The sequence below is a fragment of the Rhinoderma darwinii genome, chromosome 4, assembly GCF_050947455.1.
Source record: "Rhinoderma darwinii isolate aRhiDar2 chromosome 4, aRhiDar2.hap1, whole genome shotgun sequence".
NCBI classification, from domain to species: Eukaryota; Metazoa; Chordata; class Amphibia; order Anura; family Rhinodermatidae; genus Rhinoderma; species Rhinoderma darwinii.
In genome coordinates this window covers 37,271,801-37,287,942 of record NC_134690.1, presented here as the reverse complement: position 1 = coordinate 37,287,942, position 16,142 = coordinate 37,271,801, and the positions used below count along the sequence as shown (strand labels likewise).

At 45.2% G+C, this 16,142-nt stretch overlaps 1 protein-coding gene across 3 annotated transcripts in view; it reads left to right on the top strand.

Moving 5' to 3' along the window:
• KLHL29 (kelch like family member 29) overlaps positions 1–16,142 on the top strand; it is an 850,651-nt gene that overhangs the window by 791,218 nt on the left and 43,291 nt on the right. Inside the window, exon 14 of one of the 3 annotated variants that reach the window (XM_075861038.1) lies at positions 3,110–3,284. The exons of the other annotated variants lie outside the window; for them this stretch is intronic. Coding sequence (XP_075717153.1) covers positions 3,110–3,165 — 56 coding nt within the window. The 3' untranslated portion in view covers positions 3,166–3,284. Of the gene's footprint in view, positions 1–3,109; positions 3,285–16,142 lie in introns of those variants that run through there. 3 annotated transcript variants of the gene reach the window in all.

The window sequence follows — 16,142 nt, the reverse complement described above, 5'->3', positions numbered from 1 at the left end:
ATTCTGCGGTCGCTATTGATCGTGGCATTTAACTAGTTAAACGAGCGGGATCGCTCTCGAGCTCGAGAGAGAGCTCGAGAGTTACAGCCGCTCTGAAGTGTTGGCTGTAACATACAGCTGACACCCACATCGTATGGCGCGGGTTCATTCCGTTAGCCCGTTCCATACTCTCCGTACCCGACTTTGGCGTATGGATACGTCAAATGCCGGGAAGGGGTTAAAGATGATCGTACAAAAATTGATCGTACAAAAGTTGCCAACTGGAAGAGTTGATTGAGAAGATGCGAGAGGCAGTGGAAGAGCGTGTGATTTTTTTTAACATGGGGGCACCTTTATAGGGCAGGGTAGCTGGCTTCGCTTTTGGGGTACTGTGACTGTCAAAGCATTGAAAATACTTTGTGCCTTATATGGGTACTTGCCAGGAATCAAAGACAGACATGTCAACTCTCCCCGTTTTACCAGGAGTCCCCCTATATTTAGCTTCCCTCACCCGATCACTTGGTCATCGTTTTCACCCGGTTGCTGGGGAGGGATGCAACAACCCAAAAAAAATTTTGTCTTTTTCTATTGGATTAAACCAATAGCTAGCAGCCTGTATACTTACCCTCCTCGCTCCCGGGTCTTGTTCACCTCCATGTGCAACAGGGCACAAGATTTCCCGATGCCAGATGGCATCAGAACCAAGTGCAGAAACAACTGGAGCTGAACAAGAGCCGGGAGTGAGGAGAGTAAGAATATATTCAGTCTGGGGTCTTTTTCAGTCTGGGGTCTGAATTATGTTCGAGGTCTGGTCTGGAGTCTGATGTTAAAATAGCTGGTATGGGGTTGGAATATACTGTATTTAGATCTGTTATATAGGGGTCTGGGTATGAAATTAATATAGGGGGTCTGAATATATCTAGGGGGTCTGGTTTGGGGTCTGATATTAGTATAGGGCTCTGGTCTGATATTAATACATTTATCCACACCCATAAGCCGCACCTCTCAAAAGGCCACCCCCATTTTGCCACTTTCCGCTGCTTGAGTATCACCCTGTGAAGGGCTGTCCCGGGTTGACATCTCTGCATGGCGGTGTTGTCACAATAGGTGGGGTTGGAGCTTATGTACACCCACAGCATCTACCTATTCCCTGAATTAAATTCAAGGATTGTGAAAACAAAGAAGATATAAAGCTAAAAAAGTGGAAATTCGAGGATTGTGTAAAGGATCTGCCAGACACAGCTTCTGTGTCGACGCCCGTGGTTAGTCAGTCTGCACCTGCGCCTAAGTCTGATAGAGTGACTCCTTCTTCTACCACTCAGGCTGGGAGGCTGAGGAGTGGGAGAGCCTATCACAGCCTGGCCAGACGGAGCTAGCTCCCGACCTCTGTCTATTTATACCTTCATTTCCTGCTTCTCCTTTGCCTGTGATTCTGCTTGTTTCCTGGCTCTGCTGCTGCTGCTTGTACTATTGTCCTCTGCTACATATTGACCCTGGCTTTACTGACTACTCTCTTGCTCTGCGTTTGGTACCTCGTACACTCCTGGTTTGACTCGGCTCGTTCACTACTCTTATACCTCACGATGTTGCCGTGGGCATCTGCCCCTTTTCCCTTAGCTTCTTTGTACCCTTGTCTGTCTGTCTGTCATGCACATAGTGAGCGTAGGGACCGTCGCCCAGTTGTACGCCGTCGCTTAGGACGGGTCGTTGCAAGTAGGCAGGGACTGAGTGGCGGGTAGATTAGGGCTCACCTGTCTGTCTCCCTACCCCGGCATTACAGATTGTGTGTGTTTCATTGGCTGATAAGGCATAAAAAATGTTCAAGGAGTTGACTGTTGCCTTAAATAACTTAAATAACTGGGCTACTTGATATTTAACCAACCAGAGCCACATCTACATGGAGCTTGTATGTAGTCCTGTTTTAACCTGGGCTCCCTCCTTCACTTCAAAAATAGATGTAAATGAATTGGCTTTCTATTGAGATTGTGAGCACCACTAGGCACAGGTACTGTCTGTAGAGCGCTGTCCAATATTTGGTAATATATAAAAAGTCTACGCACCCCTGTTAAAATGCCAGTTTTTGTCATGTTACAAAATCAGTCCAAGATGAATAATTTCAGAACTTTTTCCACCTTTGTCTAAACTAATTAAAATCAGACAGGCCAGAATGGGAGGGGTGCAAGATCAAAAAATGGAGGCAGTCACTAACCCCACATATATGAATCACATAAACAACACAAAAATGAATGTGAACAGCACATTCCAACAAAATAAATGTCGCTTTATTTATGATCGACTTTCCTCGCAGTGGTGCATAGGTTCAATAGAAAGTCTATGAGTTCTTACACCGCTCGCTCGACTTTCCAAGGAAAGCCGATCAAAAACAAAGCGGCACAATGCTCACCCGAGCTCTTCTGCCACTATGTTTTAGCGATCGGTGGGGGTCTCAGTGCTCTCATCGCCATCGATGAAAACTTCTAACATGTCACTATGACGAAGTTTAGTTACACTTTAAAGCACTTTGGGTTCATAGATTTTTTTATTTTAGAATTTTGACGAGCTGGTATACTTGTTATTCCTGCTGTTCTTTTCTATTCATTCGGACAGCATAGAAAACCGTATATTGTATCAATTTTTGTACAATGGTGGCCTGTGTATACAGTTGTACATGTCGTGGCTTTACGTTTGCTGCATATGTCGGGAAAAAATAGTGATACGTAAATAGAGCCTAATTCTACACTGGTCTTGAACGTTTTACATGTATATAGGCTGACGCCAGGAGCAGATAGATATTGTGCGGGTCAGATTATTCTGGTCACTTTGCGATGACGATCATCTGTTCTTGATGAAGATCTTTCTTGGCAACGGCATGCATTTTGGTTGAATATTTTTGACAATTTTTTGTTCACGTATAAAACCTTATTACGACTTCCATGGACTGTACAGTGTGGTTTGTTCTTGAGGGCGTTCTTGAAAGTCTTGGCCCGAGTTAGTACTTTACCCTTCAGCTCTACTGGGGGAATAGAGTAATTACAATAGTCGATAATATTCTCTTATGTATGAAAAATGGCTTATTGTCTTTAGAAGCTAATTTAACATTTCTATCAATGAACTTTATTATCTTTTATAGGAAAATCATCCCATAATTCTCAGCTCATCAGGGAGATAGACTCTTCCTCTTACTGACAGTCTCCAGAGAACGTGGGTCTTTTTTGACCTTGCAAAAACTGCATTAGACTTGTAAGGACAAGCAACCACCTCTCCCCAGTGACCGCCTCATCCTTATGCAAAAGAAATACATTTTAATTGCATCGCAAGAACTTGAGTCTGTGAAATCCCTTGTTAGATGGAAAAAAAAGTAAAAAGAGTCATAATAATAAACTTTTTGAAAGCCGGAGCTTTTTTTCATATTAGATGTATGAGATTTAGCCGTCTACGCTCTCATTCAACACACCTTCCGGCCTTAAGTAGTATTAGCAAACAGGCCCATTGTCCAGACTCCCCCGCCCCGGCTTCGAAAAATAATAAGAACAATTTGATTGTGGGAATCTGTGGCTGGATATGTAATAAGAAAATGAGAAGCAGAGGGAAAAAATTGAGTTAGGAGATAAACATTGGGGACCTGGAGATGTTATTGTATCTAATAAAAAAGCCTTTTTGGCTGCTTTCTTTGTTACCTGCCTCTAGGGCATATCTGTGCAGCTCGAGCCTCTGCTTATGAAACTCCTCATCTGGGATTTAAGCTCCGGTATCTGATAAGAAAAAGTTTTTCTCATTAAAAAAAAAATAAAAAAATCCCATTGTTCTTACTAGGTAAAAAATGCATTGGATGTCAGGTCGTTTGCATGCTTCCGCGTGTACCGGGGTTCAATGAGTTCTTATCAACAGCTGAATTTTTAGGAACATTGCGTAATAGAAATAATACTTATCCATTTCAGGATACATTTGGAATATCGTTTCTTGTCAAGTTGTATATATCAAGGCTTAACATCTCCTTAATTTTACTCTTGTTCCTTCTTAACACACCAAATTCTCAGACGTTCTTGCCTAATCAATTGTAGCCCATTGGGACCCATTCTCTAACATCAAGGGTATGTTCATATACACTTCGTAAAAGACACAGCGTATATGCCCTGTGTGCTGCAGGGTATTCCGGCCGAAATACCGCACCAAACTGTGGTGTCATTTTCCGGCCAGAATGTCCGCTGCAGAAAACTGCACAGAAAAAAAAGATAAGGATACTTACCATGGTGACGCGTCCCTCCGACGACCTGATGTCATGACGCTCTGCAGCCCTGGGATGACGGTTCATCCCATATTACCGCTGAAGCCTGTGATTGGCTGCAGCTGTCACATGGGATGAAACATCATCCCAGGAGGCCAGACTGGAGGAAAAAACACAGACTTTCTGAGTTGCGCTTTTTGCTGCGTAATCGCTGCAATTCCGCGGGAAAAAAACGCAACATCTGCTATTTGTTGCAGGTTTTACCTCCCCATTAAATGCAATGGGGAAATCCCGCAACAAATAAGCAGCATTTACGCAAATACAATTGACACGCTGCGGATTATAAAAACGCACAGCAGGTCAATTTCTGAGCATTTTTTTTGCTCAGCATTTACGCAGTGTGCGGATAAGATTTGTTGAAATCTCATCCAGTTTGCTGCTACTGTATAAAGCTGCAGATTTTCCGCAACGAATTCAAGGGAAAACAGCTTCTGATTTTCACACTTTTTCGCTGCGTTTTTTACGGACGTTTTTTGGAGCTGTTTTTCTATTGAGTCAATGAAAAACGGCTCCAAAAATGGCTCAAGAAGTGACATGCACTTCTTTTTCGCGTATTTTTTTTCAAAACGGCCACGTAAAAATACGCCTCGATGGAACAGAACCACATTTTTCCTATTGAAATCAATTGGCAGATGTTTGGAGGCGTTCTGCTTCTGATTTTTTGGCCGAAAATAAGGCGTGTGAACATACCCTAAGATTATACTTGACATCTTTTTGTCTTTTTCATGCTGCAGAGCCTTTTTAACAATTCTTAGGTGAACATCAGTGATGGCTCCTCGTAGACATGTTTACCTTAAACTAGTCCCTAAGCAGCTGAACAGCAGAGAGCCTACAGCGTAACATTGTCACATTTAAAATGCAGTCCAATCTGCGGACAGCGTGTTATGTAGTAGGAGAAGTCGTGAGAATGGATATATAGTTTTGTGGGAAAAGATTCAGTATAACGTGTAATTTATTCATTTAAATCCCTGCTCATTTTAAGCTTAAGAGTCCATTGGGCGGTTCCTTTTGTTGATTGACCGCTATCTCAGTGTGCACACTCATAGAGGGAAGGCTGTCAATCATTGAGGTGAGGCGCGGGTCCCCATCTGTACCGGACTTCGGCAGCTCAATATGAGTGTTAAAACAGGTTTTCAGAACAGGGTCCCTTGTAGATAGTGCCACAGGGTCCCTTGTAGATAGTGCCACAGTAGATAATGCCACACACAGCCCCCCTTGTAGATCGTGCCACACACAGCCCCCCTTGTAGATTGTGCCACACAGCCCTCCTTGTAAATAGTGCCACGCAGCCCTCCTTATATATATAGTGCCACAGAGCCCACCTTGTAGATAGTGCCACACAGCCCACCTTGTAGATAGTGCCACACAGCCGCCCTTTGACACACACTACCCCTTGTAGATAGTGCCACACAGCCCTCCTTGTAAATAGTGCCACACAGCCCTCCTTGTAGATAGTGCCACACAGCCCCCCTTTTAGATAGTGCCACAAATCCCCTTTGTAGATAGTGCCACACACCCCTCTTGTAGGTAGTGCCACATAGACCCTGTAGATAGTGCAACACACACCCCCCTTGTAGACAGTGCCACACACTTCACCTTGTAGATAGTGTCACGCAGCCCTCCTTGTAGATAGTGTCACAGAGCCCTCCTTGTAGATAGTGCCACACAGCCATCCTTGTAGATAATGCCACATAGCCCTCCTTGTAGATAGTGCCACAGAGCCCTCCTTGTTGATAGTGCCACACAGCCCCCCTTGTAAATAGTGCCACACAGCCCCCCCTTGTAGATGGTGCCACACACCTCCTCTTGTAGGTAGGGACACACACTACCCCTTTGTAGATACTGCTACACCCCCTTGTAGACAATCCCGTACACTTCGCCTTGTAGATAGTGCCACAAACTTCCTCTTGTAGATAGTGCCCCACAGCCCTCCTTGTAGATAGTGCCACACAGCCCTCCTTGTAGATAGTGCCACACAGCCCTCCTTGTAGATAGCGCCACACACAGCACCTTGTAGATAGTGCCACACAGTCCTCCTTGTAGATAGTGCCACAAGGCCTCCTTGAAGATAGTATCACACAGCCCCCCTTGTAATTAGTGCCACACAGCCCCACTTGTAGATAGTGCCACACCCCCCCTCTTGTAGGTAGTGCCACACACAGCCCCCTGTAGATAGTGCCACATAGCCCTCCTTGTAGGTAGTGACACACACTCCCCATTGTAGATAGTGCCACACCCTCCTGAAGACTATGCCATACACTCCCCCTTGTAGATAGTGCCACACACCCCCCTCTTGTAGGTAGTGCCCCACACAGCCCCTTGTATATAGTGCCATATAGCCCGCCGTAGATAGAGCCACACTCTCCCGCATTGTAGATAGTGCCAACCCCCCTGTAGACAGTGCCACACACCCCCTCCTGTAGGTAGTGCCACACACAGTCCCCTGTAGATAGTGCCGTATTGCCCCCCTGTAGATAGCGTCACCCCCCCCCCTTGTAAATAGTACCACACACACCTGTAGACAGTGCCACACACTTCCCCTTGTAGATAGTGGCCCCCAAACAAATAAAAAACCTTGTACTCACCTGGCCCTTATCCCGCGACTAACCAAGCTCTGCAGCCTCCTCAATCCTGCAGCCTGTGAGCTGACGAGGCGGGATCCTTGGGTAGGTCGGTGTGATTTAGTGACGTTGTCACGTCAGCCTGCGCAGGGATCCTGTCCCGGTGTCTTTTAGGCTACAGGCCTAACGTGGCCGGATTCCCGGTGCTAGCAACGCCACTGGCTCTCATAGTATGTATTCGGTTTCCGGACAACTGAAAGTCCCCCTGCGTGCGCCCTGCAAGTACTTTGCTCTGCACGGTGGTGTTTGTTTGGCTCTGCTACGGAGGTTATATGGGCGCTGCACAGTAGTATTTCATCGCTGGGGAGACAATGGCATCACCATGGATTAGCTGGTGAGACCCGAGTAGAAAAAGTTTGGGAAGTCCTGGTCTACACTTTATCAAAATCTTCTCCAACATTAAAGTTCTAAGACATTTCGACTGTTCCTGCCCTACTTTTACATCCATAATGAACCACCGAGGAGCAGATGTCTTCTTCTATGGTCCCATACACACAGCAGCCTTTAGTATAGTGTTTTATGTATTACTCCACTCTACGCATGAAAAACAAGTACAGGAGGAATCTGAGCAGATAATGGAAGCAAAGGAAAGAAAGGGAAGGCAGATTTTTACATCTCAGTAGGTGGCACCCGAAGGCAACCGCTCTGCCCGCACACACATACCACCAGCTCCAAACGGCTTCTGTCTCCTGCTAGGTGTGAACATAGATCAGCTCATTACAGGGATTCAGCTGCAGGGACTGAAGACGCCGTTTAGGCTCGATATTAACTAGTCTTGTTCTACATATCTAAGTGAAATCTGTTTATTTGTTAGGGGAAACAGCAGCGCAAATCTTTATCTTGTTTAATTACATGGGACTGCTTCCAGAGCTTCACCCGCCTCCTATGCTGGGGCTGCCTCATTAACTTCACATCTCAAGCAGCTCGGTGACTTTGCAGTTTCTTTTATAGTCCTGACTGATATATACAGAATAGTGGGAGGTCGGAAATACTGCAATTTTTGGAAAATACAGACGTCTTCTCTTTTGTGTATGACTCTGTGGGGGTGCTCTGTCACTGTGTTATGTCTAAAGGCAGTGGTGGGAAACAAATTTCCATATAATGTTGAGTAACTTTTCACTTACATCATGTCTTATACTCCAGTCACATTTAAAGCTGCATACAAAAATATGTTAGCTGCTATTTGGAATTGGTTAGCACTGTGCAATAGATCCTACCATTGACAGTTTAGCTGAGATCTTATAAAGTAATGGACTGGCTGCATGGCATTGTAGGAGATGTAGTTTCTTTCACAGTCCACCTCATGTAGTACAATACAGTCCTGCTCTGTACAGACATTGATCCTAGGAGATGTGAGCTTATGCAGCCTGAAATCTAAGGTTATGACCACACATCATGGCCAATTTAGGCAAAATGGCACAATGTTTAAAGAATTGCAGCAAAAACTTAAAAATGACTGTGATGTGTGAACACAGCCTAACAGAAAAAAATAATAGGTGATTTTTAGGTCTAAATCTGGGATTTAATTTTTTGCATGTGATCCTATGCTGTGTTCTCCATAGAAGAGCCGTATATTGACTGTAAAATTCAGACAGGTGATGGATTCAGAAATATTCTGGATTATCAGACGGTCACAGAAAAGTATATTAGGGCTGGTTCACATCTGCATTAGGGGCCTCCATCACTGATCCGGCCTAGATTACCGGAAACAATAGCATAGCATGCTCCACTATTGTGTCCGGTAAAACTATAGACACTCCAATGGAAAACTGACAAAATACATTGAAGTCAATGGTTCCATCTTCTGCCGGTGGTGTCCGTGTTGCAACGGAACCGGTGCTTCCAGTTATTCCCTTGACGGAGCAGAACAGCCGAGTGCAGGTGTGAACATAGCCTAACACTACTAGCGGTCGGGAATCTCATAATGAATTATTTCTGCTCAGTCTCCTGCTTTTCATCTCCCAAGAAATTCCAAGCTATCTTGATCTAAACAACTGCCAGACTATCAGAATTTCCAAATGCTGGATTAAAGGAATATCACTGTCTATTACGGCGAACGTGCTTATAATATATAATACATCCCCGTGCTTGTAGTGTGCATTATGGGGCTGATAAACCACCCGGCGGCCTCTCGGGCCTGTCTCCTCCATCTATCCTCTAATGTTCTCTCTGGTTGTGTGTGGAGAACACGGGACTGAATTAGTTTTTATCAGATCCCATTGTACCTAAGGAATCTCTGAATCAAAGTGCGGCAGTCTCTGGGCCTGTGATTAATGAAGTGGCGGACTTGTCTCTTGACCTTGGATAGAGGGGAGAAAAGAGATAGTGAGCGCTGTGCCGGCTACGTTACACTCGAGAGTTGAGCATTTATCTGTGGAGGGGCTCACAATAAAGCAGCTTCATTTATTGCATTCATTCATTTGTGCCATAATGCACATGATGCCCTCACAGTACCCATATGGATCAAGTGTCTCATATCGACTCATTTTACCATTTAAATTATGATTATTTTTTTTCCCTTCACCGCACAATTCCATGCACTGCAGTACTGAATAGAATGCTAAAACTACAGTAAATACTGACACGTCTGTAAGAGAAAGAAAACAGCTCAGAATGTAATTACATTAGTTCTTTTCCGTGGTCTATAGAAGGATTAACAACCCCTATGGGCACTGTGATGGCTGTTAATTGTAGTTGTCACCTGGTTGATAATCGAGCATCTGTTGTATGAATTTGTATATCCCTTTATTTTGTACCAAAAAAAGGACCGGACCCATCCAGTTTGGGAAACGTTTTTTTGTTTCCCTCAAATGGGATTTGATCCCAATTTCGGCCCAAAATGGATCAACAGACTTTACACGAAGAGCAGATATGGCCATGTAAATGCAGCCAGATCAAGATAAATCACAAATCGATGAATCATTTCACCTTTGAGCACCATTTTTTTTAAATCTAAAGGTCCCAAATTTTGTGCTAAGTATTTTTAAAATACACTGATCATCCATAACATCTAGGTCCCACATAGCGGCCGTCACATGCAGAGATAACTATGTCCACGTGTGGTAGCCTTTGGCAGCACGATTTTGCCGGTAACACCCGCTGACCCCTGTCAAACATCGAAAGCGCCTACAATGGGCACGTAAGCATCAGCATTGGACAAGAAGCTGCCTGGTCAGATGAATCACGTTTTCTTTTACATCATGTGGACGGCCGGGTGCAGGTGTGTCTCTTACCTGGGGAAGAGATGGCACCAGGATGGACTAAGAAGAAGACAAGCCGGCGGGGGCAGTGTGATGATCTGGGCAATGTTCTGCTCGGAAACCTTTCCCTGGCTTTCATGTGGATGGGATACGTACCTCCTATGTAAACATTGCTGCAGACAAGTACACCCTTCATGGTAACGGTATTCCCTAATGGCAGTACCCTCTTTCACCAGGATAATGCCCCTGCCACACTACAGACATTGTTCAGGAGTGGTCTGAGGAACATGACGAAGAGTTCAAGGTGTTGACTTGTCTCCAAATTCTCCAGATCTCAATCCTAACGATCATCTGTGGGATGTCCTGGAAACACAAGTCCCATCCATGGAGGCCGCACCTCACACCTTCGTCTTGGTGCCAGATACCACCGGACACCATCAGAGGTCTTGTGGAGTCCATGCCTCAATGGATCACAGCTGTTTTGTTGGCACGAGGGCGATCTAACCAATATTAGGCAGGTGGTTTTCATTTTATTGCTGAAGTGTGTGTGTGTGTGTGTGTGTGTGTGTGTGTGTGTGTGTGTGTGTGTGTGTGTGTGTGTGTGTGTGTGTGTGTGTGTGTGTGTGTGTGTGTGTGTGTGTGTGTGTGTGTGTGTGTGTGTGTGTGTGTATATATATATATATATATATATATATATATTAGAGAGAGCAGGAAATATACTGTATGTGTGTGTATGTGCGTAGAGATAATATCTTACTTTTCTCCAAAGCGTTTGCATCCTGGCAGCTATTGTCTCTCTCCCCGTGCCCGCTCGGTGCTGCAGAGATCATTTCAGCTAACAGCTTCAGATAAAGCAAGGCATCAGAATCATTTATCCAGAACAGCTGGCTGCAGAATATTTGTACTTGCAGTGTAGTGGGGCTGGTTGGGTACACGTTACCATTGCTGCTGGTGCCCAATCCCATATGCAGCGCTGTTTGTCATTGGGCACAACTCAGGCTGACATTACTATGTGGCATCTGATATTTTTTCTATAGGATTGCTGGTAATCCTTTTTTATTATTTTATCTCCGTGAGGCATTCAACTGGTGAATAACAGATTCAGCTCTGCTACATCTGTACCTGCCAAATAACTCAGCCACGTCCAGAGTTGGGATATTGTAAATAAACCAAAGACCAGTCATTTCTAAATAATCCTATTGTATCGTGGCAGTGAATATCTTGGTAGTCGTTACTTTGGGTTATATTCTTCTTTTTGCTTCCTTTATCCTTTTCCCTGAGTTCGCGGTGTGTAAGTTGTAGAAACGGAAAGATACTTAGACCAGCGCCCCCCGAAAACTGCCAGGAATACCCCTTTAATGCAAATTTACATAAACCCCACCCGTTTTGTGGTACAGTTCCAAGAGTCTATCTGCAGACATTTATCTTCCTTAAAGGGGATCTCCACCCAAAACTTTAAATCAGTCATAGATTACAAAACTAGAATTTAGAGCAGCAGCCAAAGTTTAGCAAATATGTTTTATTTACTTACAGAGATATATTGCTGTTTTGGTGCAGCGGACATTTTTGATAGGTGACAACAGAGCAGCCATATTGGTTGTCACCTGTGAATTGGCTTCTTTGGTGAAAACTGTCACTTGTTATTGACTGAGCAAAACGATCAATGTATGTCAATTGAGAAGAAGTTAATTCCAGGGGTCCAGCAGGGGGGACCCCATCTGTTGTCGGATGACATAACATAAAAGTCACTAGTTATGCAGAATATGAGACCCAAGAACAGAAAAGTAGCGGCTCTTCTTTGAATTTTTGAAAGAGTTTTTCTGGTTTTATGTAAATAAAGCTTAAAAATTGTATAACGAACAGTTTTCAAGATCTCTACTTGCTTTTAGTGAATATGAACATTCTAGTTTACGAACTGATCCTGACCTAATTTTTCACTCATAGCTGAGTGTTTTCTATAATTTTTTCGTCTATAAATTCTTCTATGAGCTAAACCGCTAGATAAATTTAACGTTTTACGTTATAGCAAACTATCAGCAAAGGAGAAAAATGTGTGCTCCCAATTTATTTACCTCATAGTGGATTGTCTAGATCGGAAACAATTGTAACAAATTCTCAGCTGTAAAACGTATTAGGTAGGTACAGATTTTCAGCCTCTGGAGCAAGCCGAGACCTTGGAAATAGTGAGGAGTTGAAACAAAAAGTATATTTGAATGCTGCAGAACTTTTCATTATATATTAATAATAATAATAATAATAATAATAATTAATAATAAAGCTTTACTAACATAAAACCAGAAAACCCCTTTAAAGAATCACATTGTGTCCAGCTCGGCAATAATGAGGCGTGCAGTCTCTGTGCACTATTGCGTGATCCCTTAGGGTAAATTCACACAGGTCAGATATGCTGCGAAAAATTCCACAGCAAGTCTGACCCAGATTCCGCAGGGAATTCCGGCAGAAAGTTCACACCAAAACATGTTTGATTTGCTGCAGATTTTCAACCGGATTTGACACTGAGGAGAAGAGAGGATAAAAAAAGACCATACTTCCCTTCCCTGGCACTCCTGTAGCGACAAATCCCTGTAGTGGAGTAACTACCGCTGTAGCGGTTGCTACGGGGCCCGCGGCATGAGGGGGAGCTATCGCCCGCCGGCATGAGGGGGACTTACCGCCCGCCGGCACGGGTCCTCCCGCGCCCGGAGGCTCTGATAGCAGCTGCTATGGCTGCTACAGCAGTAACAACACCACATTCAATAGTATCTGCGCCCTTTGGACGCAGATACTACTGAACGCTATAACAGAGCAAGGAGGTATCTCCCTGCTCTGCCATAGGCTACACATACCTCCCAACCATCCGGGTGGTGTCCCGCTGTCCCGGGGCGGGCGGGGGTATGTCCCGCTCTCAACTGTATTAGGATGCAGCTACAGTTGAATTCAATTCTGATGCAGTGAACCATCACCTCCCTGCTTCAGCATTAGTTCAGAGCGGAGGAGCAGAGGGAGCTCCTCCGCTCGCCAAGGACTCCTCGGGCACAGCGTGCTTTGAGCGCTGTGCTCGGGGAAGCCCTGATGTCACTGTCTTTATGTACAGTGATGTCAGTGGCTACTCCTAGAGCGGAATCCGCATTGCCGATGATCTGGCCGGGGATTCCGCTCCTAGGGGAAACCCCTCAGGTCACTGTCCATATATGGACATTGACATCAGGGGCTCCTCCAGGAGCGGAATTCCCGACTAGAGCCAGCAACAGGGACTCCAGTCGAGGAGTAGCCACTGACGTCACTGTCCATATATGGACAGTGACATCAGTGCTTCCCTCTACGAGCGGCCTATACTCTGGCTTGGGATTCCACTCCTAGAAAGAGTCCCAATGGCGCTATCTAGCTGGAGGGATGAAGGGTGGCGCAATCTTCAAGGGGGTTGTGGCACTATCTACATAGACACTGTGGCACTTTATAGGGGCACTGTCAAAAGAGAGATATATGGGCAGCACAGTAGAACAAGAACCTCCAGGGTATCTGGGTGCAGGCCTCCAGGGATCCGACTCGTAAATCCCCAATGGTATACAAATAAAGAGAAAGAGGCAGCACTCCACAGGTCAAAAGATAGCAGAAGTTTATTCATCCATCAGTGAAAAAGGTGCAACGTTTCAGCTGCTCAATGCGGCTTGACAAAGGCTGCATTGAACAGCTGAAACGTGGCACCTTTTTCACTGATGGGTGAATAAACTTCTGCTATCTTTTGACCCGTGGAGTACTGTCTCTTTCTCTTTATTTACATGGGCACCGTGTCACTATCTACAAGGTCACAGGCACTAGGGGCAGCTAAGGGGCCTGTATATTTTATAAGGGCAGCTAGGGGGCATTATACCCTACGGGGGCAACAATGGGGGCATTATGCTGTACGGGGCAGCTTTGGGGCAATAAGCTGTATGGGGCAGCTATGGGGCATTATGCTGTATGGGGCAGCTATGGGGCATTATGCTGTATGGGGAATTTGTTTGGGAATTATACTGCATGGGGCATGTGTGTGGGCATTATAAAGTATGGGGGCATATGTGGGCATTATCCTGTTTGGCGCATCAGTGTAGGCATTATACTGTATGGGGCATCTGTGTTGGCATTATACTGTATGGGGGCATCTATGGGTCAGTATACTGTATAGGAGCAGCTATAGGGGAATTATAGTGTATGGTGGCAGCTAGAGGCTATTATACTGTGTGGAAGCTACTATTTGGTATTATACTGTGTGGGAGGCACTATGGTAACATGATACTGTGTGGGCTGAATCGGGTGTGTATGGGCCGTGATTGGGGGGGATTAGGCGTGGCTTAAAAGAAAAAAAATTGCTGCGCATCGGTTGTCCCTATTTGTGATACTTGAAAATATAGCACTGTCTACAAGGAGGGCTGCATAGAACTGTATGGGGAGACTGTATAGCTCTGTCTACCGGGAGCGCTGTATAGCACTGTCTACAGGGGGGGCTGTATAGCACTGTCTACAGGGGGTCTGTATAGTACTGTTTACAGGGGGCTGTATAGCACTGTCTACAGGGGGGGCTGTATAGCACTGTCTACAGCGAGGGCTGTATAGCACTGTCTACAGGGGGTCTGTATAGTACTGTTTACAGGGGGCTGTTATTTCACTGTCTACAGGGGGTCTGTATAGTACTGTCTAGAGGGGGACTGTATAGCACTGTCTACAGGGGGTCTGTATAGTACTTGTTACAGGGGGCTGTATAGCACTGTCTACAGGGGGGGCTGTATAGCACTGTCTACAGCGAGGGCTGTATAGCACTGTCTACAGGGGGTCTGTATAGTACTGTTTACAGGGGGCTGTATAGCACTGTCTACAGGGGGTCTGTATAGTACTGTCTAGAGGGGGTCTGTATAGTACTGTTTACAGGAGGCTGTATAGCACTGTCTACAGGGGGTCTGTATAGTACTGTCTAGAGGGGGGCTGTATAGCACCATCTACAGGGGGTCTGTATAGTACTGTTTACAGGGGCGCTGTATAGTGCTGTCTACAGGGGGTCTGTATAGCGCTGTCTACAGGGGGTCTGTATAGCACTGTCTACGGGGGGGGCTGTATAGTACAGTCTACACGGGGGCTGTATAGCCCTGTCTACAGGAGGGGTCTGTATAGCACTGTCTACGGAGGGGGGGCTGTATAGCACTGTCTACAGGAGGGGGCTGTATGGCACAATCTACAGGAGGGGGCTGTATGGCACTATCTACAGGGGGGCTTTATCTACAAGGGCGGACTGTGTGTGGCACCCAGGGGAGGGGGGCCCAGTCAAAAGTTTTCTATTGGGCCCAGTGTTTCCTAGTTACGCCCCTGCGTCCTATCAGCTGGTCTCTGTTGAGCCGGCCTCCTGAGATGACGTCTCGTCCAATGTGACGCTCCATCCAATCACAGGCTTATGGGACAAAACCTCATCCCAGGAGGTTCTGCTGCACAGAAACCAGTCAGGGAATCGGGGACGTGTCACTACGGGAGCGCCAGGGAAGGTATGTTTTTGTTTCATTATTTTAAAGTGGAAAAAGGGTTGTTCTAGCCGCAATTGCAATTGCTGTGGAAATTCAGCTATTCCGCAGCAAAAAAAACGTAACATTGGTAATTTGTTGTGGATTTTCACTCCCCCATTGCGCTCACTGGGAAAATCAGAATAAATCACGCAACCAATGAACAGTGTAAATTGACATCCTGCGTTAAAAAATCCCCACATTTTCTACAGCGTGTGGAGGAGATTTGTTAAAGCTCATCATCTTTGTTGCTACTGTAATAATCGGAGATTTTTCTGCCCGCAAATTTAGACAGAAATCCGCAGCAATTGTGGCACAGAGTGACCATTTCACAGGGGAGAAAATAGTGACATTCCCCCTTTAAATGCCATATAACAGAGCAAGCCTTCCCTATAATTTCTGTATAATAGTAGAATAAATTACCAGTGCTCTTATAAGTTTTTTTTTGCAAAGTAGCCGGAGTTCCACTTTAAATGCAAAACTACTTGTAAATATGGAGGTTCATTAACAATTATTGTCCCCATGTATGACC